General features: G+C 42.5%; 4 protein-coding genes across 7 annotated transcripts in view; 1 reads left to right on the top strand and 3 right to left on the bottom strand.

Annotated features, from left to right (window-relative positions):
* NPAS2 (neuronal PAS domain protein 2) overlaps positions 1-1,749 on the bottom strand; it is a 100,165-nt gene extending 98,416 nt beyond the window's left edge. For all 3 annotated transcript variants that reach the window (XM_053384189.1, XM_053384190.1, XM_053384191.1), the window contains exon 1: positions 268-1,749. The gene's annotated coding sequence lies outside the window, so the exon portion shown is untranslated. The remainder of the gene's footprint in view (positions 1-267) is intronic.
* A 2,325-nt stretch (positions 1,750-4,074) lies between these two features.
* On the bottom strand, positions 4,075-13,522 carry PDCL3 (phosducin like 3). Of its 2 annotated transcripts, XM_053384200.1 has the most exons (7): positions 13,270-13,522; positions 11,382-11,514; positions 9,459-9,549; positions 6,966-7,109; positions 5,709-5,917; positions 4,507-4,693; positions 4,075-4,405 (listed from the first exon to the last, which is right to left on the bottom strand). In XM_053384200.1, the coding sequence occupies exons 1-6, from the start codon at positions 13,273-13,275 to the stop codon at positions 4,548-4,550; spliced, it is 729 nt and encodes a 242-aa protein (XP_053240175.1). In that variant the 5' UTR covers positions 13,276-13,522; the 3' UTR covers positions 4,075-4,405; positions 4,507-4,547. The 2 variants fall into 2 exon arrangements, with proteins under 2 accessions (XP_053240175.1, XP_053240174.1); XM_053384199.1 differs by having other exon boundaries at positions 4,075-4,693.
* A 1,529-nt stretch (positions 13,523-15,051) lies between these two features.
* On the bottom strand, positions 15,052-15,538 carry LOC128411787 (histone H2A, sperm-like). The gene has a single exon (XM_053384208.1). It carries the CDS (start codon positions 15,536-15,538, stop codon positions 15,128-15,130), a length of 411 nt encoding a protein of 136 aa, XP_053240183.1. The 3' UTR covers positions 15,052-15,127.
* Positions 15,539-21,619: 6,081 nt separating this feature from the next.
* On the top strand, positions 21,620-22,058 carry LOC128411786 (histone H2A, sperm-like). The gene has a single exon (XM_053384207.1). The coding sequence runs from the start codon at positions 21,620-21,622 to the stop codon at positions 22,031-22,033; it is 414 nt and encodes a 137-aa protein (XP_053240182.1). The 3' UTR covers positions 22,034-22,058.
* Positions 22,059-23,694: the final 1,636 nt, after the last annotated feature.

Below are 23,694 nucleotides of genomic sequence, written 5' to 3'. Positions count from 1 at the left end.
ATTTTTTTTAATGTGGTCATGTTGTTGCACTGAATTCCCTGCATTAATCAGCAGTTAAAAGTAGCATATGCTCATAGCATATGCTGCTTTTTACCGCCACAATATCATATTGCAAGACGCTTTCCTTTGTCCAGTGGTATTTCCACCTAAACATACTGTGAGGGATTTCAAAATGGCTTCATTGTTTTAACCTGCCTAGATCTCCAAGGAGTTTTTAAATGAATATAAAAAAGAGATTATCGGTGTCGTCAATTACAGTTAACTCACCATTTGTCCTGAAGTATTTACTGATTTGTATTTCATCTTGATTTTTGGCCGAGGGATGATGTCTTCACCCCCTTGTTCACATGATGTTCATAAAGCAGTGAGCCTTTTAAGTAGAATCATAGCCCTGCCGCTGCCCCCCAATCTGTACTGTACATTTAATACAGTATCAGGATTCATCCCACAAAGTATCCTGGAATCTGTAGTTTGTTAAGGATGCTGAGAGTTGCCAGGAGTGGTTTTTAGTTCCCAGGGAACTGTGGGAATTGTAGCTCTGTGACGGAAATGGAGCTCGCCTAACAACTCTCAGCACCCTTAACAAACTACAGTTCCCACAATGCTTTGCGGGGAGCCATGACTGTTTAAAGTGGTATAATGCTGCTTTAGTTGCAGATGGGGCCATGGGAGTTGGTCAGGACCGTAAAGGTCACACAGTTCACCCCACTGCAGGAAATAAACTACAGTGGCAGCCCTGACAGATATCTAACCAACCTCTAAACACCTCCAATGAAGGAGAGTTCACCAGCTACTGAGGCAGACTGTTTCACTGTTAAACAGCTCAGGCTGACAAAGGTATTCAATTAAAATCCCCTCTTTTCATTTTGAACCCATTGACTCAGGCAATGTAACTTTGAAGAGGTCATTAATGACAGCAAATCAAAGTTAAGTTCCATCCAGGGCTTTTTTTTGAGCTCAGCTCCGACACCTCTCAGATAGGTGCCATTGCCATTCTAAGAGAACAAGGGAGAAGCTCATGGTGAGCTCCAGCACCTCTTTTGCTAGAAAAATAGCACTGGTTCCATCCTTTTCAGTGGAAGATGATATAAGCCTATTATTCACCTGTCTTCATTAATATCAAGACTCTCAAAAATCCTTAATGTGGGTTTCGTGACTCAATTATCTCAGACACCCAGCATTAAAAACAGCCCTTCTACTTCAGACATAAAGGTCCATCTAGTCAGCACCCTGCTTCATGCAAAGGCTAGTCAGCGGCTTCCAGAACATCAAAAAAAGGACATGAAAGCAGTAACCCTGCTGTGCCCTCAATCTGGTATTCAGGAGCTATACTGAGGCTCTGAACATTTTGCTAATCATAACCAAGCCATTGAGGGGACTCTTCTTCATGGATTTGCCTTAATCCCTGCCATCACTGCAATTTTGTGACAGTGAATTGCAAAAAATAACTAGGCATTGTGTGGAGAAGTATTTTCCTCAGAACGTCCCATAAAATATGGCTCTCACCGGCACCCATATTGCACTGCATCACTGTAAAGGTAAGCTTGTGGTAGATTCACATTACAGGACAGTGATGGGGAGCCTCAAGCCTGGGGGCAAAATGCGGCCCTCTAGCCTTCTCTACTGGCCCTCCAGACCCTCCCCAGGACACAGCTATTACAGGCTGTACTTTGCACCCATCCTCTTGAGTCTTTTTGCCTGGCTGGAATGTGTTCTCAAACTCTGATGATCCCTCCTGCTTGTCTGGATTGGTGTTATGTATAGAAACTACAACACAAAGCTAAAATTTACTGCTCAGTTCTAGCCTAGTCTGCCACTACCATGTGGCCCCTAAGAGGTTTTCCAGAAGGGAATGCAAAAGGTTCCCCACTTTTGCTATAAGACATTTCCCCTGGTAACAAATGTAAACCATATTGATTTGCAAGGACTCATTAAAACACACACACAAACCCAACAAGCAAGTTTTTCCTCTATGCGCTTCTAAAGCTTCCACTGTGCTGTGACGTTAAAATGATCTCTCATTAGCCATGTCCTGCAGATATCTCATTTTTACTAAAAGCCTTTGATTAGCTTGAGAGAAATGGTGCACAAGACAGGAAATTGTTCTTGCACAGGTGTAGGAGTGAAGAAGCAGGGAGAAGAGATATATTGCAGTCTTCTCTAACTGCCCATTTCTATGGCTTCTCACATAGGCTCCTTTCAGAATGCAACCTCTCCTAAGCTTCTTAAACCAAATATTTCATCTTTGTTCTCCACAGTCATGTTATATCCTTAGGTTGATGATGATATTTTTTTTGTTTTTATTATAAACCACCCGGAGAACATTGTTATTGGGCAGTGTTTAATACAGTACTTTTAAGGAATATTAAGTTCATCTGAGACAGGAAATGACAGGAAATCAATTTTTAAAATGCCTTCTCCAGTGATGTAAAATACTTGCACATGCAAAATAATTGTGCAAAGCCCCAAATTTAAGATTATACATAATCACATAGAATACAGTAGAAATAGTACCAAAGTGTTTTTTTTAAAATGCCACCACTTGTTGAAAAGTGTAGATGAATTTAAACAGTCACTGTAATGCGCCCCCAACACCCCCTCCAACGGTCAGAGGTCAGGATCCAATGGGCTTAAATTACAGGAAGAAAAAAATCTGGTTGAACATTAGAATTTCTTGATAGGGAGAACAGTTGAACAATGGAACCGACTACCTGGGGCCCCAGGGGGGAAGTTTGCCCTTCCTGGGCCTCTTCAAGCACAGAACCATCTGACAAGGATGCTCAAAGTTTCCTGCAGGGAGTTGGGCAAGATGGTCTACAAGACTTCCTCCAACCAAATGGCTCTATGACATGAGGGCTCAATCCTTCTATACATATATGCAGATAAAAACTAGCTATTTCGATATGTACCTATGGCAGTGTGTATATATCCAGTTTCAAAATGTTACATGAAAAGTCACTCTTAAAGAGTTGAGGAAGGCTCAAATAATTTGACATAACTTTTTGCAGAGCTCTTTATTAGAGTAGTAGTATAGTATAGTATTATAGTATGTCAGGCTATAGGTGAATACTCCCTCACATGAGAAAACCTTTCCTGCACATGGAAAGCTAGCATGTCAGGAAAGAGGGTGTTTTATCTTTCTATGAGCAGTTTCTTGTTTTATATGTGAAGCAATTTTGCAATATGAATCAAGTTGGACCAGATGACCTTCAGAGTCCTCTGCAATCTCTAAAACTGTATGATTCTATGCTGATTCCTCACTTCCAGTCTAAAATGTCCAAATGGTCTTTCTGCATGTTTGGATTGGCAATTATATTTACTCAATAAAATATCCAGAAGCCTGAAGATTGATGCATTCTACTGCATTTTTTTTTACAGCTTTTATGGGCAACAAAAAATATTTATAGCGGTCATAATTTACCTACTTTCAATACAAGACTAAATAGCACTTCTTTATGGGGGGCAAAGGGGGCGGGAGAAAGGTGCTCAGCCACTAAAGCTGCAGTATATACTGTACATGTTTACTTAGGAGTAAGTTCTACTGAGCATGGAGGGGGGGACTTGCCTCTGAGAAAACATACAGTGGTACCTCGGGTTACATACGCTTCAGGTTACAGACTCCGCTAACCCAGAAATAGTGCTTCAGGTTAAGAACTTTGCTTCAGGATGAGAACAGAAATTGTGCTCCTGCAGCATGGCAACAGGAGGAGGCCCCATTAGCTAAAGTGGTGCTTCAGTTTAAGAACAGTTTCAGGTTAAGAACAGACCTCCAGAATGAATTAAGTACATAACCTGAGGTACCACTGTATGCAATTGCACTAGTTTTACCAAAATCGAGAACATGTGGTGCAGGACAAATTTAACTGTTTAAAAATATCCTTCTGTTACATTTCAAGAATAGAATAAAACACACTGCATCTCCATGAGACAGTCAAAAAAAATTCAGAGTTTTCAAGATTTTAAGTAAATATATAAATACTGTATTCTCACTTTAATTCTGAGACCTTGGAAGCAATATTAGCCTTCTACAGTTGGATCTGCCCAATAAAATATACACAATGTTCCACACAACCCTTTAAAAATTAATCATGTATTTTTATTTGAGAATCAAGACTTGCATTATAGCCTTTTCCCAACCATAATGGAGTTGTTGGGCTTTGGCAAAAGCATAGAAATGACCAAGCACTCTCTGTGCTTAAAATGACTCTGGTACAGAGGAGAGAGTTGTCACCCAACAGAGGAAAGAGAACAAGCAAAACACCCAGAGGGTGAATGTGCTGTTAGTAGTTATGTCCACTGTAGGGAATGTCCACAACAAGCGCCTGATTCATCAGGAAGCCTTTCCAATTTCCTCCAATTTATTGCTCTGCAAGCCTCCACATAACCACGACTTTTTTAGTAAAATCTAAAAGCAAAAGCAAAAACCCATCAGTGGTATTTATGGGGCTGCAATCACATGCACTCTTTACATGGAAGTCAAGTCCCACTGAATGCAGTCAGACTAACTTCAGAGTAATGAGGCATAGAACTGAGCTTCACACGAGGCCTTAGTCATCTTCTGGGTCACTTTCCTCCCTCCTTGCTGGGACAGAGCACCTGATGGAAGTCATCAGCTGGTCCTGGATCTGCTTCCTGGGGTTCTCCTCCAGGTCTGTCTTGATGGCGCCCGACTCAGAAATCTTCCACTCCAATTCTAAAACGCAAGAGAAAAGAATAACACACGGCAGTGACTTACAAGCTGGAACAAAGAAAAGCATCTCTGTGTTCCTGCTCTTCGGAACGTGCGCTTCCCATCTGCTGTTTTCAAATTTGCTTTTACTACAATGCTAAGTTCCACACGAGCTCTTTGAAGAAAATGGAAATACTGTTAATTGCCTCAAAACTCCAGCGTGTTCTCAGACAGACAAAAGCAAGGTCATCTTTCTAACTGTTGTCAGGAGAGGCAGAAGCAGCTGTTAATGTTTCATCTGCTGTTTTAAAGGGAGATTTGAGAAACAAAAAGCAAGAATGCGTACACACTGCTCCCCATTACTTCCTGCTTCTTTCTTTACTGCCCCAACCCAGAAACACTTCCCACCTAGCAGCAGGTCTTTATTATATGGGCTCAAATTGGCTTACACCCCAGAAGTTGGAAGAAAGTCAATACTTCAAGTTAATCAGATGTCTCACTGTTAACTGTGATGGCAATCTAACCAGCCAGCCTCAATTATGTTAGGCAGAAAGAACAAAAAGGAAGGGGGGTGGGGAGGAAATTAATGTGATTCTGTTACGCAAGTTGACTTGTTCCACAGAGTCAGGGACAAAAATCCACAGAGACTGTGGCTTGCAGAGCTTGGATGTGAGGTGGAGATAGAACCAAATTAAGTGGACAATGTTCAGCGGTGTCTCAATCTGGTATGTTTTTATTGCATTTCTTTATAGGATTTCTTACCCACTTGTACCATAAGGCCCCTGGGCAGGTTACAATTATAGCTGGGTACATGGGATGACTCTTAATGAGTCGTCTTTGCTGCCTTTGCATTCTTAAGAGTTTCTACGTACTTTGCAAAGTGCTTTGAATATCAGTTTAGTACCCAAAAGCAACCTATTGATGTTTTAAACACATAAAAGGGATCAGCCGCCAATCAACGCAAACAGGGCACAAGGAGACGTGACATGGGTTGTGTCCATTTGGGCCCTTTGTCAAGGTCTAAGTGGCAGCTACTTACCATCACTTGTCAGGTTCATGCCTCCAAACACCAGGGGTCCAATAAATTGGGCCTTGATGTCCCCTCCAAGGTAGACGAAGATTGTGGGGAGGTTTCTATCTGGATAGTTGGGTATGCAGGTTGTCGAAATGGCTTTGACAAACTTGACATCAGGGAACTTCCTTGCAAGTCCGTTTAAGTGTTGATTTATCAAGGCACAAAGGGGAATACTTTATTTTTAAAAAAGGAAAAGGGGAAGAAATCCATTAAAGGGCCATTTTTTTCTTTTCTTTGTTTTCTTATTAATAAAAACAGCCATAAGAATAGGGAGAATGAAATCACAAGATAATAATAAAATAATAAAATGCCATGTTTTCCACATGTCTCTGCAAAAGATATGCACTGCAAAAAACAAAACAAAATGCCCATTTCTAGCATAGGTAACCTGATAGGAACATATTTAACCTTGCAAGTGTGTTCTCTCACACAAAGGGGCGAATGCATCTTTTAAAACGGAGGCTGCTGTGACACATACATTATTATTGTATTTTTATGTCATCGTTTCTCCAAGGAAGTCAAGGTTGTACACACACTTTCCACTCTCTGAGTTTATCCTCACCACAACCCAGTGGTAGGTTATGTTAAGAGAGAGCTACTGGCCCAAGGTTACCTAGTGATCTTCTTGACTGAGTGGGGATTTCAATTCAGGTCTCCTTGGTTCTCCAGTCACTACACCACACTGGTTCTCAGATCTACGCCTACCATTGCAAAGAAGAGAAATTTCCCACAACCTTTAAAATGTTTCCCCATTCCAATACAGGCACCTCCGATTTTCTTGGTGGTTGCATTCCGGGTCATCGCACGTGATAGCGGAAAATATTTAAGTCCATTATGGCCCTGCCCTGCAATGCTCCCTTTTCCGGCCACCACTTGGTTTCAGTGATGGGCACGTGCTTTGAACACTTGCAAAATGATTGTTGCCTGTACACAACTACCCTCCTTCCTGGTTTAATGGCTAGAACAATGAAGCAAATCAATTCCTGATGATGTCACTGAACTGTAGTTGGGTGACTTTGTATTTTAAAAATTCCTTTCATTTGCACAACAGATACCAACGTCAGGGTTCTGAAAGCGCAAGGAAGGCTCGTCTGCCGAAGCATGTTTAGTTGGCTAAAACACAAAATGCAAGATCACCAGTTTGGGGACAGTTTCATAAGACCAAACCTGCTACAGAAAAAACTGTGTGCAAACAGCAGTCATCTTGAAATGCTTGCTTACCCTTGCTTGTACAGGTGTAGTATCACCCATATATCCTTGCCAGCTTTGGTAATTTCTTGGATGTAATCCTGTCCCGAGATCTCTAAAACGTGTCCAAATTTATTCTTTGCTTGCAAGGCTTTCAATTCAGCTAGCCTTTGCTGCCTACACCATGGGAAAAGAATTAGAAAAGGAAACATACAGATGGATTTGAGACCAGAGATTGAGTGTTTAAGGCACTTCACATTTGTTATCTCAGGAAACCATGGTTTACTTTTATCCTTCCCTATCCCACACAAGATAAAGGAATGCCGAAAGCTTCCTGCACAGCTCCTGCATTAGGGAAGACAGAACCAGGATCAGGTCCTAGGTTCACAACTCATGTCTCACCACAACCACTATGCTTCCATCAAAATGGAAGGAGGCGAGAAGTTGAGACAAAAAAGGGCTTGATGACTGGTTTTGAAATGAGCCAAAATGTAAGTAACAAGGACAGTTGTAATTGATGAAAAATGAACCTTCAAAGGGGCTGAGGTGGAAAACCCAACCGGCAGTTGTGTGCTGGAGGTGCAACAAATCTCCCAGCTCCCATGCAGCTGTCTCTCTTTACACACTAACTTAGGATTATACTGTAACTACATCCACGCTGTCACCAATTCTGATCCCCAGCAACCCAGAGACCACAGTTGTTTGGAAAGCCATTGCTGTAAATGTAAGAGCACAGGAAGTGGCGCTGTACCATATTAACTCAGCACTGTCTACTCTAGGAGCGGGGAACTTCATACTCTTGGGCTACATGTAGCCCTCCAGGCACCTGTAACTGGCCCTCAAGACTCTCCCCAGTCCTAAAAGACCTACACTGGCTCCCAATATGTTTCTGAGCACAATTCAAAGCGTTGGTGCTGACCTTTAAAGTCCTAAATGGCTTTGTCCCTATATACCTGAAGGAGCATCTCCATCCCCATCATTCAGCCCGGTTGAGCTCCAAGGGCCTTCTGGCGGTTCCCTCATTGAGAGAAGTGAGGTTACAGGGAACCAGGCAGAGGGCCTTCTCAGTAGCATAGCTGTCAACTTTTCCCTTTTCTTGCGAGGAATCCTATTTGGAATAAGGGAATTTCCCTTTAAAAGGGGGGAAATGTTGACAGCTATGCTCAGTAGTGGCACCTGCCCTGTGGAAAGCCCTCCCATCGGATGTCAAAGAGTTCAACAATTATATGGCCTTCCATAAACTTCTAAAGACAGCCCTGTTTGGGGAAGATTTTAATGTTTGAGGTTTCGTTGTGTTCTTTTATATTCTGGTTGACATGTGTCCTTGAGCAGTGTTAATACCTCTTGTTCAATGGAACAGACTCCAAAGTTAAGTATACATAGCATTACAACCTTAGTTGCAGAGCCCAGGCTCGAATCTATGCTGGTGCAGCCAAAAGATTAGGAATTCACCTGCCCGGCTCCTGTCTTAATAACACTGACTTGTAAAGCAAATCCCACTGAATGATACTTGCATCCAATGAAGCATAGGACTGCAGTGCCAATCCTTTTTTTCCCCCCTATAAAGGATCACATCTCAGTTGCAAATTATGAAATCCAGTTTCCAAGCTCCTGATGAAAACAGGAAGGATTAGTGGAATTAGTGGGATCATAGGTGAATGTCAATATCACACTGTTCTATTGATTCACAGATTGAAAAAGCAGGTGAGAGAAGATAAACCACAACAGTATTGACAAACCTGCAGTACTGAGCAGTTGCTAAAAACCGGGCACTTATCATTTCTAAGCACAATATTCGTTTTGCTAGAGGTGTACGTAACGATCTTTAGAACTGAACTGTAATTTGCAAGGTCAGATGTTTTAAAGAATTCATTTTAGAAGCTGCATTTAACACAGTAAACACTAATAACCTGTGTTCTAAGATAACCCTAAATACAGAGAGATGAGAAGTTATTAAACAAATCCTACTGCCACTGCGAATATGCTGTCTAAACTTTTAACCTTTGATCCTCCAGGAAGAATTTGCGTCCTCTTATTTTTTGTGATAGCCCTTTCAGCTACTGTTTTTTAGAGGGCTACCAAGAGGCAGCCTGATTTGGCTAAAACTGGAGGAAAATCAGGGGATGGGTCTTGCAGATTTCACTAATTCTCTTATCTATTGCAGGGGTCAATAAATGCTAGCTGGCCTTCCTGGCCAGTTCAACCTGTTTTTGCCCATCTTCTCCAACTGTGGAGGAGGATGAGCCATTGCAGGGAGAGAGATGGGTGCTCCCTCCCATTCTGCTAAGCCATGGACCCTAAGAAAACAGTAAAATGTCACATGGCTTTTCAAGTGTCTTAGAAGTTCAATGCCGTGTCAAGGAGAGCCCTTGCCTTTCTCCTATTCTTCTCAAGTCAGCATGGCATCAGGGAGAGTCCTCCTACTGCTCCAGGCTTGGGGTTCTCCCCAACTACCTGCTCAAAAAATGTACACACCAGTGCTTAACTGGCAAGCACGTTTGTGGGTCTTGGACAGAGTGCTCTAACCTGTACATTTCCATAGCCCGTTCATCTTCCTCACTGAATTCATCTTCATTTTCTTCAAGTTCTTCCAGGGTCATGTCTTCATATGTTTTCACTGTTTGTAAGAAATGCAAGATCATCAGTATGGCACAGAATAAAAGCCAACCATTATTGGAGCTCTGAATGGGTACACAAGGTTGATTACAGTCTTAGAAATGTTTTTATATGTTTCGTTGTTTAATTACTTTATCACTGTGTTTGCTGCCCTGGGCAATATAAATTTAATAAATAACAACAACAGAATCTCTTTCATCATGCAAATAATTAATTTCCAAACAAGAGATCTTGGTAATTAAGAACCAATTAAAGTATTATACGGCAAGGAGTATCTACCTCATGTTTGCCGAGATAAACATTCTGCACAATAAAACCAAGATACAAATCTGCTAGATGTTACAAAAAAGAAGTGAATTCCATCTTAAATCCAGGTCCTCACAAAATCCAGGATTCCAGGCACCACACTATCTCAGCAACTCTGCTTCCATAACTTACATCCTGGGAGTTATCATTTGTTACAAGGCTGCAGCTCTTAAGTAAGCTCTTATTTAAGGCAGCAATCATCAGTTCACTTTCCAAATTACATGAAATATGGAAGGCAATTAGTCCAAACCAAGGGATGAACTGTTGTCCAATAAAATATTTTCTAATGATCAAAAGAGCACCCCACAAGGTCAAAGAAACATTTTCTTTACCAAGGCACTTTGGAGCTATCACGCTAATTCCCACAAACAGACCTGCAGGTGCATAAGATGATGTAAAGCAGGTAGTGGGTTTGGGGGAAGACCTTCCTGAGAATGAGGGGGTTGCATTCCTTATAGAACAGCATTGTGAGGGCTGCATGTCACTGGTGTGTAGGAGCCAGAGGCAAAAAGTGTGGGATCAGAGGCATATGGAAACCCAGCCAGATGGGCAGGGTATAAATAATAAAATCATCAAATCATCAACAAAAGTAGGTGAGCAGTAGAATATATCCCAGCCATGCAGTTTCTACATCCCCCCTCCATATATACATCTAGGCAGTTCAAGGACTCATAACAAAAGCACTAGAGAAGGGGGTGCATCAGATCCAACGAGGGTTGTGGCCTGGGAAGAGAGAGCATGGCCTGAGGAGGCAGGACTTGAAGGAGATTCTGAAAGGCTGGGCAGAGAGATAGGAAGGTTTACATTTGCCCCCTAGGCCTGAGGTTCTGTGCCCCTGATGTGAGGGGAAGCGTTGCAACGCAGGTCCACAGTTTTAGATCACCCCATTAGAGTTGTCAAGAGAAATTCATCCATCTATATTTTTAAGTATCTATTCAAGATTTTATCCCAGTTTGCACAAGTTGCATCCCACAGTGAGCATTGGTGGGTCCTGCAGAAAAATATACTGCTGACTGTGCTGAAAAATAAAAAAGCTATAATTTACAATAATTTAAACTGATTTACAATGATACAAAAGTCCAACAAAAAGTGCAAGAACAATTTGTTTTATACCTCTGCTAGGTTCATAGTCTATTCACTGAACAAGAAATCTGGATCCAGACTCTGTTTCATCAATTGTCCTTCCCTATGGGATTAAAACCCTAATGCCCACCCGGGTTGTAAAGATTTCACCTGGGAGTCCCCCAAAAGAAGCCTTATGATTTCCCAGAAGCCCTGGAAGTTCTATATGTCTCTTGGAGTGTCCTCATAGCTCAATATGATGCTCCGTAAGGACTAATCTCAATATTTTTCAAGGTCTCAGAGGGGGCGAGGAAGCACCAAACTCCTTTCTCGAAGGCTATCCATGCCTCAAAATGCAATGAATGCACAATGAAGCCTTTGTCTGCTCTGTATAGGTTGATACATTCTGGTGACAAGGCAAGGTAGATTACAGAAGCATCACATTAAATCAACTGAAGGGCTTACCAACAGATTTTTGCTGGATTATCTGCTGCTCCCTTTCCTCTTCAGCTTGTTCTTGCTCCTTCAGCTTTTCTTTTGGAGGAAGAATGCCTTTTTTACGTAAGATGTCATTCCATTCTGTGTCCGCATTAGGATCCTAAAGCACATAGAATTGTCAGAGCCCAAACTTACAACCAGTGGGGGTTTCTTTGTGATGGTACCCACCAGTAGGGCTGAGCAATATATCAATATATTGCCGCAAACTGGTTTGAAGTCCATATTGTGATATTGGTTTCATAGTTTTAGACCTGGCAATATAATTTGAATCACGCACGCGAGCTATGAGAAAATCACAATGTGGGAAAGCCAACATGTGAGGCCAGCCTCTACACAGCCATCCTTATTTCAGACATTATCCTTATTTCAGATATATCAGTATATCACAATGTTTAGCTGGTAATCTATCGTGATGTTGAAAACCAGATATTGGCCAGGCCTACCTACCAACCAGTTTGGAGAACTGTCACATCCTTTTTTTGCTGCCCGTGGCAGCCATATTGTGTTGGTATCCACAATTGTTTTATCAAGATATGAGTGACAGCCTCTCATTCTTTAACACCCCCCCCCAAGCACTGCTTACAACTGTCATTCATACCTCCAGCACCTTGACTATCGAAACCCAAGTTTGGCACTGAACAAACTTAACCCTCCAGTTGTTCTGGACTGCAACTCTCACCAGTCCTAGCCAGCACAGCCAATGGTTAGGGAGTTATAGTCCACAACATCTGGAGACATGCTGGTCACTATGGCTTTTTTTATTTAAAGAGTCAAACAAACACTATACAAAACGTATTCTACATAAGTATGCAGGCTTCAATCCAATGCGTATTTATGTGGGAAGAAGTATCATTTATGATTCATCTCAATTCCACTTTTCAGTAGAAAAAAGGCCTGAGCTGCTTAAATAAAACAAATACATACTGGAAAAAAGCAAGTAAAGTTTTGGATTTCATACACGTACGCAGGACTACAATAAACTAGTGTCTGGAGGGTAGTGGGATTAGTCTGTTGAAACAAAAACGGAAAAGAACAAAGAGCATTATGCCATTAAAAAAACTATTATGGCATAAGCAGTTTGTGGACTAAAATCGACATCAGGCACATGAAGCAATATCCTGATTTGCTTGTATAAATAGACATGGATTGGTGTGCGTTGTAAACAGTGAGGGCAGAGGGAAATGAAATGTACTAACTGTGGCCACTGTATTAACAGTGACCATTCACAAAGAACGTGTAAGAGATGTCACAGTTATCCTACCACTGGAAAGCAGAGCTGCTACACATCGCTCAGGCTCAATTAGCAGCCACAGTAGCAGCCTGCCAACTTTACTCTTCCCTATCCCATACAAAATGACAGCTCATTTCTTCAGTGCTAAGTGCAGGAAGTCATTTGCGGAGAATGACTTTTTAAGGAACTCAGAAACAATTCCAGCTTCCCCACCTCCTGTGTTTGAAAGAACACCCGCCCCCTTTGATCGCCTCCGTTTCTTCTCCTGCAACCAGCAAATGTAACGCAGCCTGGAGCGCATGCTCGCGAAAAGAAGAAAGCCGACGGGTGGAAGGGACACACGGAGGCCTTTCCTTCCCCGACAGGAAGAACCACCGCGTGTCATCTTTGCAACCCAACACACGGGAAGCAGAAAGCGAGCTGATCTTCCGGGTTTCAGCTACCTTGGCCAGGGATCCTTCCTGGACCTGCCCAGACTGTGCTATGTCCCACTCGCGTCCCCAGCCCCGTTTCCCCTTCTCCAGAAAAAGCGATCCCATTACGCAAAGGGGTCTCCCGGCAGGTGCGCGCCTGCGTGCGTTCCCTTCGCCTCCCGAAGGGAGGATCCAGCTCAGAGTAGCTCACCTGCATGTTTGGGGAGCGGGGTGTCCCAACTTTTGCTGCTGCTGTTGCTGATTGAGGCAGGTCCTCCTTAGGTGCTCCACGTGGATCCCGGGGGTCGCTGAGCCGGCCGCCTCCAAGAGCGCACAAGCTCGCGTTACACGCCCAGCTGACGCGCCTGCCCCCTTCCCGAGTTGCCCGTATTAGGACTGATCCGGGCACTTTCTCCTGCTGGTCGGAGGAGGGAGCAGCGAAAGGCTCTCGGAGGAGGCGGGGTGCCGAGAATGGTGGGTGACGGGAAGGAAATCAGTAGCAAGGGACCGCCCACGTTTCCCTGGGCTCTGGAAACTCAGCACGTGTTGTTTTTGTCACCACATTTGCTGGTTGCGTATGTAATAATAATAATAATAATTATAATATGCGTGTGCGTTTTTAAAAAAGGAGATCTGTTATAATAGAATCACCATGGGCATTTGAATAGGGTTGTTATAGGAATTCTAAGGTCTTATATGTATATATATATTGAATAAATGTTCATAAATGTACAAGGCAAACACACATGCATAAGTACAGTGGTCCTCGGGTTAAGTACTTAATTCGTTCCGGAGGTCCGTTCTTAACCTGAAACTGTTCTTAACCTGAAGCACCACTTTAGCTAATGGGGCCTCCTGCTGCCGCTGCGCTGCCTGAGCACGATTTCTGTTCTCATCCTGAAGCAAAGTTCTTAACCTGAAGTACTATTTCTGGGTTAGCGGAGTCTGTAACCTGAAGCATCTGTAACCTGAAGCGTCTGTAACCCGAGGTACCACTGTATCATACAACAAAGTGCCACTTCTTGGTTTACAACAGCTAGCTTCTATATTAAACTTACATTTAGATCTATTACTTTGGTAAGCCACTTATTCAGTGACTGGGAAAACCTTGGAAACTGGTTGCCTGGTTGTCTGTAACCTGAAGCGTATGTAACCCGAGGTACCACTGTATAGTGTCTGAAACAGTACGGGAGAGCAATCCTGAAGCCATTTTGACTCTCCCAAATTCACCTCAAATGTTTCTCTGTAGGGACGCGGGTGGCGCTGTGGGTTAAACCACAGAGCCTAGGACTTGCCGATCAGAAGGTCGGCGGTTCGAATCCCCGTGACGGGGTGAGCTCCCATTGCTCTGTCCCTGCTCCTGCCAACCTAGCAGTTCGAAAGCATATCATAGTGCAAGTAGATAAATAGGTACTGCTTTCAGTACAGGGGCACAAAGGTGCAGGATATTTCAGTGTGCCCTGCTGGGTCAAATCTAAGGCTCATCTAACCAGCATCCTGTTCGTGTAGTGCACTCTTGTCAGAATGCGTGTTAAATTAACAGTGTGGGAAAGGGTGAACATGGGGGTGACCAAAATGGTGCCAGCAACAAGCACTGAATGCACATCATCGCACAGCATTTGCACACCTTAGGTATGTGGAAACAGATCACTTGCTGTTCAGAGGCAGCTGTCGCAAGCTTGTAGCCAATGTCCTCCCAGGAAAGTTCATCAAGATGAACATAATAGAACATAACCTGAGTTTATTCCCAACATCATGTAGCCCGATTATGGCATCTAATTCCACTAGCAGGCCTTGAAGTGTACAGCTTCATTCCACATACCATACCATCGGGCCTGCAAAAGGCCTCTAGTTGCACAACAAGCTCCCATCCCAGTTTTTATTTTTAAAAAAGTTTTGAATCCGTTCTTTACTCACAAAGAAAGCATGCCCAAGCTTTATATTGCACAATTTATTATTACAAAAATATTATTAAAACACACAAATATAGAGTTCTTCCTAGCAAAAGTGCTACATGAAAAGGACGAGGAGCTTTTTCAGACAGTAAGAGACAGAAAAGTCGCATGAGGTCAGGTCCCCTTATAAGGTTCCTCCTGGGGAACAGAGGACGGTGCTGTTTTCTTGGGAAGAAGGAGAGCATTGATGTGGGGGAGAACTCCACCTTCCGCAATGGTCACATGTGCAAACAGCTTGTTCAACTCATCATCGCTTCTGATCGCCAACTGGATGTGGCGTGGCCCAATTCGCTGCCTCTTGTTCTCGTGAGCAGCATTTCCCGCCAGCTCCAGTAGCTCTGCAGTCAGATATTCCAACACAGCAGCCATGTACACCGAGGCGCCAACACCCACTCTTTCTGCATACCGACCCCGCCTCAAAAGACGTCCAATGCGGCCCACTGGGAACTGCAAGCCAGCTCTTGCACTCTTGTTTTTTTGTTCCTTGGTTGCAGGCTTTGCAGGCTTCTTGCCACGCCCAGACATCCTGGATCCTACAAGTAAGAGAGGAGAGCCCACCTTCATTACACAATGCAAACGGTTTTGTCATATTGCTAACAATATGGAAGGAAGAGTAAGGGGAGAACCAAGCGCCTAAGAACGTGCTGTAATAATGACCTAGAATGTGGCCTTAAGATAAACAGACCAATTTTCTGCAAGTTCAGTCATGTTAGAACCAGGTCAGCCAAAGGGAAGCCCCACAGCAGTTGCTGGACTCCAATTCCCATCAGCCACGGCAACTATGACCCAGGCTGAAGGATGAAGTGGGCTGCAGGCCGAAAACATCCAAAGGGCTATACCTGTTGGACTATACCTGTTTCAAAACAATCCCACTACTCCATGGTAAGTGATAGAAAGCTAGGGAAATCGAAGAGTTTTGCCCCTGCTACGTGGTGTTAAACCAATGCAGGTGGCATGCCTGCCTATTAGGATTATCATGTGGCTTGTTCTCAAGACATTAGAGACCCTAATGGCTCACCATACAATGAAAAACTTCATCTACTGCAGGATTCCCCAACCTTCAGCCCTCCAGATGTTTTGGACTACAATTCCCATCATCCCTGGCCACTGGTCTTGCTAGCTAGGGATCATGGGAGTTGTAAGCCAAAACATCTGGAGGGCTGCAAGTTGGGGATGTCTGATCTACTGGATTTCTAAAACTCATACTACTGATTAATCTACTGTTGGCAGGCCAATATGAGCAATTTTGGCTTTATACATCACATTTTTCTAAAAGGCTTATGCAAGTCAAGGGAGGGATGGAATTCCAGTAGCCCCCAGCAGCATACATAGCTAGCTCTTTAAACATAATATTTCTTATTAATATTACCTTATAATTAAACCACTAGCATGTTTTTAAAAATAAAACCACTCACCTCCTTCAGTGAAACACTTGAGTTATGACTCTTCTCCAGTCAACGAAAGAATTTTCTCCCTTTTGAACATGGCTCTCATTTTAAACTCCTCTGTTGATGCTAATGTGGGAGTTTGATCAGCTGTGTTTGAATGAAAGTTCCCTCAGCTGTATCCACTTTCCCAGTAGTTCTGACTGAATTGGTTTCAACTTGGCTATTTTGGTGGCAGAACTCAATTCTCTTACTTTAGAGAAGTTCCCTTGTGATCAGTAGGTTGTTCAATAGAATGATGATCACACTTTCAGAAAGCTAATTTCAATTCTGAAGGAGGGTATAGCATGATTAACACTAAATATATTTTCTAGCTACCAAGGAAACTTTGATTTTTACTTAAAGATGGAAACAAACATGGCTAAGAGCCACCTTTTCATATCTTTAAATAAATGGAGGATAAACTATTCCTCCTGATTTACTTGTGTGTTTACATGTCTTGTTTCATTCCTCTCACACTTTTCAATTCATTTCCTGTCACTTTCCAAAGTGCAAAAAGTCCATGAGAGGATATGTTGTGTTATGGCAGCAGAGTATTTTAATCCACTTAAATTGCACAAACCTAAATTTCTGTTATGCGCTTGAATGCCTCCTATAATTTGGAAGCACCTTGTGACTAAATGCAGACTCAGCCAGTTGGGTGTGTGGTTTGTTTGTTTTTTACTTTCCCTTGCCTTATTTACTACCAAGCCCCATTGATTTAAATGAGGCTTACTCTCAGGATTTAGACTTTTAACAAATGCTGTCCGGACCATTCCAAAATCCACCATTGGGCACTACCTTTACTGGCACCAACCAAAATGTCACAGAAGAGTGGCAACTATTTTTCTCCAGAACTCTTCATCTGGCAAGATGTTCCACAAAGCAAGTGGGTAGAAGGAAGAAGGTAAAAACAAAACAAAACAAAACATAAGTACAGTACATAAATTAGGCTGATGTCTATAAGCTGATCTCATAGCTCTTCATTTATTTCTTTGTTCCAAACTTTACTGTATGTTTCCAAGGAGAGTTACAATAATATAAAAATACAAGATTAATATCATTTAATTATTTGCACTTTTTCTTCATACTCAATGTTGCACACAGCAGGGGATGAGGTAAATGTGGGGATTAAAAAAAATAGGCTGATGTCAACAAGCTCATCTCACGGTTACAACTTATTTTTGGTACTCCCCCCCCCCCCGAATCTGAAGAGCTATAGAGAACTAAAATACCAGCTGCCACACTTCTACATCACTTTATTTGGTCCTGCTGTTTAGCACACTGAATACATTACCATTTGCTGCCATTTTATGACACCCCAAAAATGAACTGCCTGAGGCTGTAGCCTCACTCTACCCAATGGGAGGGCTGGTTAGGGAAAGCTTCTGGGAGTTTTGTGGCACTTTAAAGCCTTCACCATTGACATCGTCTTCTTCTTTGGTGATCACTCATAGCCGAGGAAGATTGTCTTCCATGAATATGGTCTTAACTGTGTGTGTGTGTCTGTGACTGTGGAGGCCAATTCTGGATTCACATGTCCTTCCACGGTAGGAGATACCTCTATGATTCTGTGATTCTACCTCACCATTATGGCACAAGCTTACAAGCCAGCTGCTTCTGCTGCATTGTATCAGTTCGTGGCTAAACCAAACTTTGTGGCACTATTAAAAGACTAACAGATTTACTGAGGCCTTCCAAGTGCCACGAGATTCTTTGTCACTTTTGCTGTAATCTATTTTTAGAGAAGTTTTTAATGTTGGAAGTTTTATTCTGTTTTTAGTCCTCTGTTGGGAGCCGCCCAGAGTGGCTGGGGATGGGCGGGTATAAATAATGCAATTATTATTATTATTATTATTATTATTATTATTATTATTATTAGATACGCAAGCTTCCGCTCTGCGCTTTGTTGCTACCTACTGATGCATCATTTGAAAGCAAGCACCAGATAACAACCCTTTTGTAAGAAAAAACTGTCCCTTTTCCCTTATGGGGGTATCAAAGAGCCCATATAGAGTCCTTATGTAGGTTTTCTATTGGTAGGAGAAAATAACAGAGGCCAGCCAGAGAATATTGAGAAGCAAAGCAGCTAGTAAGCATGATCTTTATTAAACTGTTGCAACAGGCTCCCCCACTCCACCCACACAGGGAGGGAGGAGAGGAACCCTGAACAATGGTGTGCAAGCTCTTATATAGACTTTTGGAATTGCCTCCGCTGTAGCTCAAGACCACCTCCTAAAACATCATACATACCTCACAGGGGGATGGTCTACAGCAGAAAACCTGTCTGTCAGGATACCCAATAATGTCCAATCATTGCTCAACCTGGGCCATTCTTTTGTGATGGTAAATACTTTAGTTCCTGAATCTCTTACACATATTGATAGTTTGCGCAGCTTAACAGATACTTGCCAGACAAATTTTGCAAGGGAAGGCGTAAGCCCCTACAGTCCAAGACAACTGGAAAGCTTTTCCCATTTCCTTCCTCCATGCAGAGAAATAAAGGTAAAGGGACCTCTGACCATTAGGTCCAGTCATGACTGACTCTGGGGTTGCAGCGCTCATCTCGCTGTATTGGCCGAGGGAGCCGGCATACACCTTCTGGGTCACGTGGCCAGCATGACTAAGCCGCTTCTGGTGAACCAGAGATAAATAGGTACCGCTCCGGTGGGAAGGTAAACGGCGTTTCCGAGGGCTGCTCTGGTTCTCCAGAAGCGGCTTAGTCATGCTGGCCACGTGACCCGGAAGCTGTATGCTGGCTCCCCCGGCCAATAAAGCAAGATGAGCGCCGCAACCCCAGAGTCGGTCACGACTGGACCTAATGGTCAGGGGTCCCTTTACCTTTTAGGGAGGGAGATTGGTTACTGAGGTAACTTGAGCTGAAATGAAATTGCTAATCAGCTTGTTACAGTTGAGGAGAGACAAAAATAGACCCCAAAAAGTCTGGGTGGGGGATACTTGAAAGAGAGAAAGTGTGTAGTGCTCTTAAGATAACTTCTAAAACCAAGGTCCATTTCTGTTTGCTCTACTTTGATATGATATGGCTGTCATAACATTCAAACCAATCATAATAAATGCTCAATATAAGTATGGAGGAGCCCATAATCTTAAAAGGAGCCATGAGAGGAGATAGCAGATGTTCAAATTAGGCTCCACCAGGTTCTGTGCAGGTTTCAGGTTGTCATTGGGACTGCAGGGGTAAAATAAAACATACCATAGTTTATCCTCCATTGTTTAACATATAAAACCCAGCTGTTACCCATATCTCTATTTCCATCTCTCAGTGGAAAGTTTCATTGGTAGGTGGAAAACATCTTGAATGTGGTCTAACCAAGGCAGAATAGAACGCTTCTATTACTTCCCTTGAGAATTAAAATTAGCTTTCTGAAAGTGTCATAATTGTGGTAAAATACCCTCTCAAACCCTATTGAGAGCCAGTGTGGTGTAGTGGTTAAGAGCGGTAGTCTCGTAATCTGGGGAACCGGGTTCGTGTCTCCGCTCCTCCACATGCAGCTGCTGGGTGACCTTGGGCTAGTCACACTTCTCTGAAGTCTCTCAGCCTCACTCACCTCACAGAGTGTTTGTTGTGGGGGAGGAAGGGAAAGGAGAATGTTAGCCACTTTGAGACTCCTTAAAGGGAGTGAAAGGCGGGATATCAAATACAAACTCTTCTTCTTCTTCTTCTGATCGCAATGAGACTTCTTTAAATTAAAAGGATTGGTATCCATTAAAGTCAGAAATACTGACAAATTGGATGCAGCTGTTCTGAACAAATTGGTTTAAAAAGAGGGTTATGTCAAAGGAGGAGAAAACTCTTGTCTTTGTAGTTGTCTGCTGTAATAAGAAGGTGAGTGGGTTTTTTGAAATGAAAAAAATGCAAGTGGTTTAATTAGTTTATAATATAAGAGTAATACATATAAGTATTACCTATGTTATGCTTAAAGATAATATGTTATGAATAATAAATACATTATGCTTAACAATAATATATATTAGCACACGTATATTATGTGTACTACTGATTGCTGTTAGATTTTCCTTTCCTTTTTAATTTTTAAAAGCTTTTTAGGGGGGTGGGAAACCCTGCTTGGCCTTTAATGGTAGGCTAATCATGTTTTTTAAGAAATATAGCAGATGAAACTTTTAACCTTATATATATATAAGGCCTTCTAAGGTCTGAGGAGCAAGCCACCATTGGAGGTGTACAATAGCATTCCCAGTAAAGAGGCATAGCTCCTGCATTGACTTAACACCATGTAGCTGTATTTTAGAGAATAAAAATTATATACCCACTTAGTAATTATTTTAAAAATTATATGACACTGACATCTTTTTTGATGAAGCAGAATTCTCCAGCAGCTTTTTGTCCTAGCACTTTTTGCTACTGACTGAACAAACTTTGTGCTATCAGTGGCAAAAATTCCATCTTCCTAGCTTTCTATACCTTACTATGGGGTGGTAGCATTGTTTTAAACAGGGATAGCAAACATGGTGCCCTTTTGGATGCAGGCCTTCCAAGTGTTTCTATTGTGTTCCAGGGACGTTCCCGATTTAGAAAAGCATCCTAGTTTCTTACTTGATCCTGGAATGTCCCATTTTTCCTTAGGATGTCCCTATTTTAATTGGAGAAATGTTGGAAGGTACTGAGCTATCCAACCCCCAAGCCATCTGAAGTTAATCCTGTATAGGGAACGTTGTTTAAGGTTTTATTATGTTTTTATATCTATTAGAAGCTGCTCAGAGTGGCTGGAGCAACCCAGTAAGATGTATGGAGTATAAATAGTAAAATTATCATTATGGAATGAGACGTCCTTATGTTCATCGGAGAAATGTTGGATGGTATGCAGATGATGTTGGCGTACAATCCTTCAGCCTGGATCGTAGTTGCTGTGGCTGAAGGGAATTGGAGTCCAGCAACTGGTGTAGAGCTCCTCTTTGGCTGACCTGGTCCTAAAATGGCTGAACTTTGATTTGGCAGAAAACCAGTCTGCTTAGAAAAATGTAAATCTTAAGGCCACATCCTAGGTCGTTATTACAGCAAATTCTTGGGTGTTTGGTTCTCCAAATACTGGTACTCTTCCTTCCAGATTGCAGGAAGGTCAACTAGGCTTTGGACACCTCACAAAGCCATTTGCATTGTGTAATGGAGGTGGGCTCTCCTCTCTTGTTTGTAGGATCCAAAATGTCTGGGCGGGGCAAGAAGCCGGCAAAGCCTGCAATCAAGGTAAAAAAAAGCAAAAGTGCAAGAGCTGGCTTGCAGTTCCCAGTGGGCCGCATTGGACGTCTTTTGAGACGGGGTCGGTATGCAGAAAGAGTGGGTGTTGGCGCCTCAGTGTACATGGCTGCCGTGTTGGAATATCTGACTGCAGAGCTACTGGAGCTGGCAGGAAATGCTGCTCATGAGAACAAGAAGCAACGAATTGGGCCACGCCACATCCAGTTGGCGATCAGAAGCGATGATGAGTTGAACAAGCTGTTTGCACACGTGACCATTGCGGAAGGTGGAGTTCTCCCCAACATCCATACCCAGCTTATTCCCAAGAAGACTCTGCAGCGTAAGGAAGCCACAGGACACCCCGAATCCCAGGAATTATAAAACTTTCAGCATTTCAGTATCTTGCAAGAACAGACTCTGCCAGAAAGGTTGTATTGTCAGAAGCTTAGCTTTCGTTCTTTGGGGCATTCATCATTAGTACGGTCTGTTGTAAAAAAACAAAAACAAAAACTTTAAATGTTTATTAAACGTTAAAATAAAGGCAAATTCTATAATGTACAGAGAAATGTTGTATGCTTTTAATTAGCCTTACCGGTTGTGTCTAATGACCTGTGAACTAGCTGCAATATCTTTCCTACTTGTATGACTTTCCATTACAGATCCACACAAGTTGTTGTGTGAAGCAATTGAGCTGTTATTTTTAAGACCTATGGGTTCCCAGCCACTGACCTATGAACTTAGACATTGGCCAGCTGGATTGCTTGCTTCAGCACCATCTTGACCCTGCAGTAGCGCAATTCTTGTTGTAATGACCTTGGGCTGTGACTGATCTCATCCAGCAGGTATTGTGTGCTCTGTTATCTAATAATCCCCAGATATGCTTGATAATGGTGGAGTAGCTAGAGGTGGTGGCCCCTAGCATCAGGCAAAGACAGCCACTTTGGGGTACAGAGTTGTTTGTGTTTTCCATGCAGCCTGCTTGTGCCCCCTAAGCTAGCTGGCTGCCCTCAGGCAAGGTGGAGAGTACTATCTCATCAGAACTGAGGTAAGATTAAAATGCCAGCCTGCTAGATTTTGGTATGTAGAATGGAGCAGGCCAGGCAGCATCTTGTCTTTCACTTAAGGTTTCAAAATTTGTTTTAGTTGACCAAAATTATTTGCTGCTTGATTGTAACAAGCTTTCCAATCATTTTACCAGAAATGTCTTGAGCTAGCTTTGGATGCAGCCAAGTAATATCACAGTTAGGAGTGTGCGCCAGTGTGAATCAGCTTCTTGCAGAATGCAATCCTAGCCAGATTTGCTTGCAAGTCGTTCTTGCTGACAGCAGTTGATTTGCTTTCAAATAAGCACACTTTGGACCACAACCTTAATGCGTACAGTTCGCACTGTAATGGCTGAGGCAGATGGAGGTGATATGTTCCGGTTTGCAGCTTCACCACCTGTACCTTCAACCCTCTAATTTGATGTAAAATGCGTTCATTAGAAGAAAGATATGTTGAAATTAACATACCGAAGTGTTTACGTCTCAGGTTTTCTGCATGTGAGTTTGAAATGTACAACTTCAAATATCTTTTAGATCCCTATGAGATAAAACCAAGATGGTGTTTTGGAACCTCCTGCAAGGTTTTAATATATATTACTAGTTCAGCTTCATGTGGCCCCATGATGGAGATGAAATTGTGTTTTGCTCGCCGAGTTAACTGATAAACCACAGGATGGTTTCCACCAGTCTTTGACAATTAAGGAACAGGGCTTGACCATTAGAGAGCTTTGTTTCTCCTTTTTTTAAAAAAAAGTGTTGTCATCCTCTGTTCTGTTCCCTTTAGCGACTGGGCTGTGATTCACTTCCCCAGGAATCAACAGGAGGATTTGCCCATAGCTGAAGTTGAATTCGGACTTGAAAGCTGTTGTTTTAATGAATACCTTGTGTGTGCCACTGAAGTCTACTGTGTGTTGAAAATACTCTTGTGGGTTTGGGTGGGCAAAATTCAAAGTTTGAATTTTCTTACAGTTTTAAAGACTTTTTGACCAATATCAAAAT

This window comes from Podarcis raffonei, chromosome 4 (assembly GCF_027172205.1).
Source record: "Podarcis raffonei isolate rPodRaf1 chromosome 4, rPodRaf1.pri, whole genome shotgun sequence".
Classification (NCBI taxonomy): domain Eukaryota; kingdom Metazoa; phylum Chordata; class Lepidosauria; order Squamata; family Lacertidae; genus Podarcis; species Podarcis raffonei.
The sequence above is the reverse complement of the archived record's forward strand: the minus strand, read 5'-3'. Positions and strand labels throughout refer to the sequence as shown.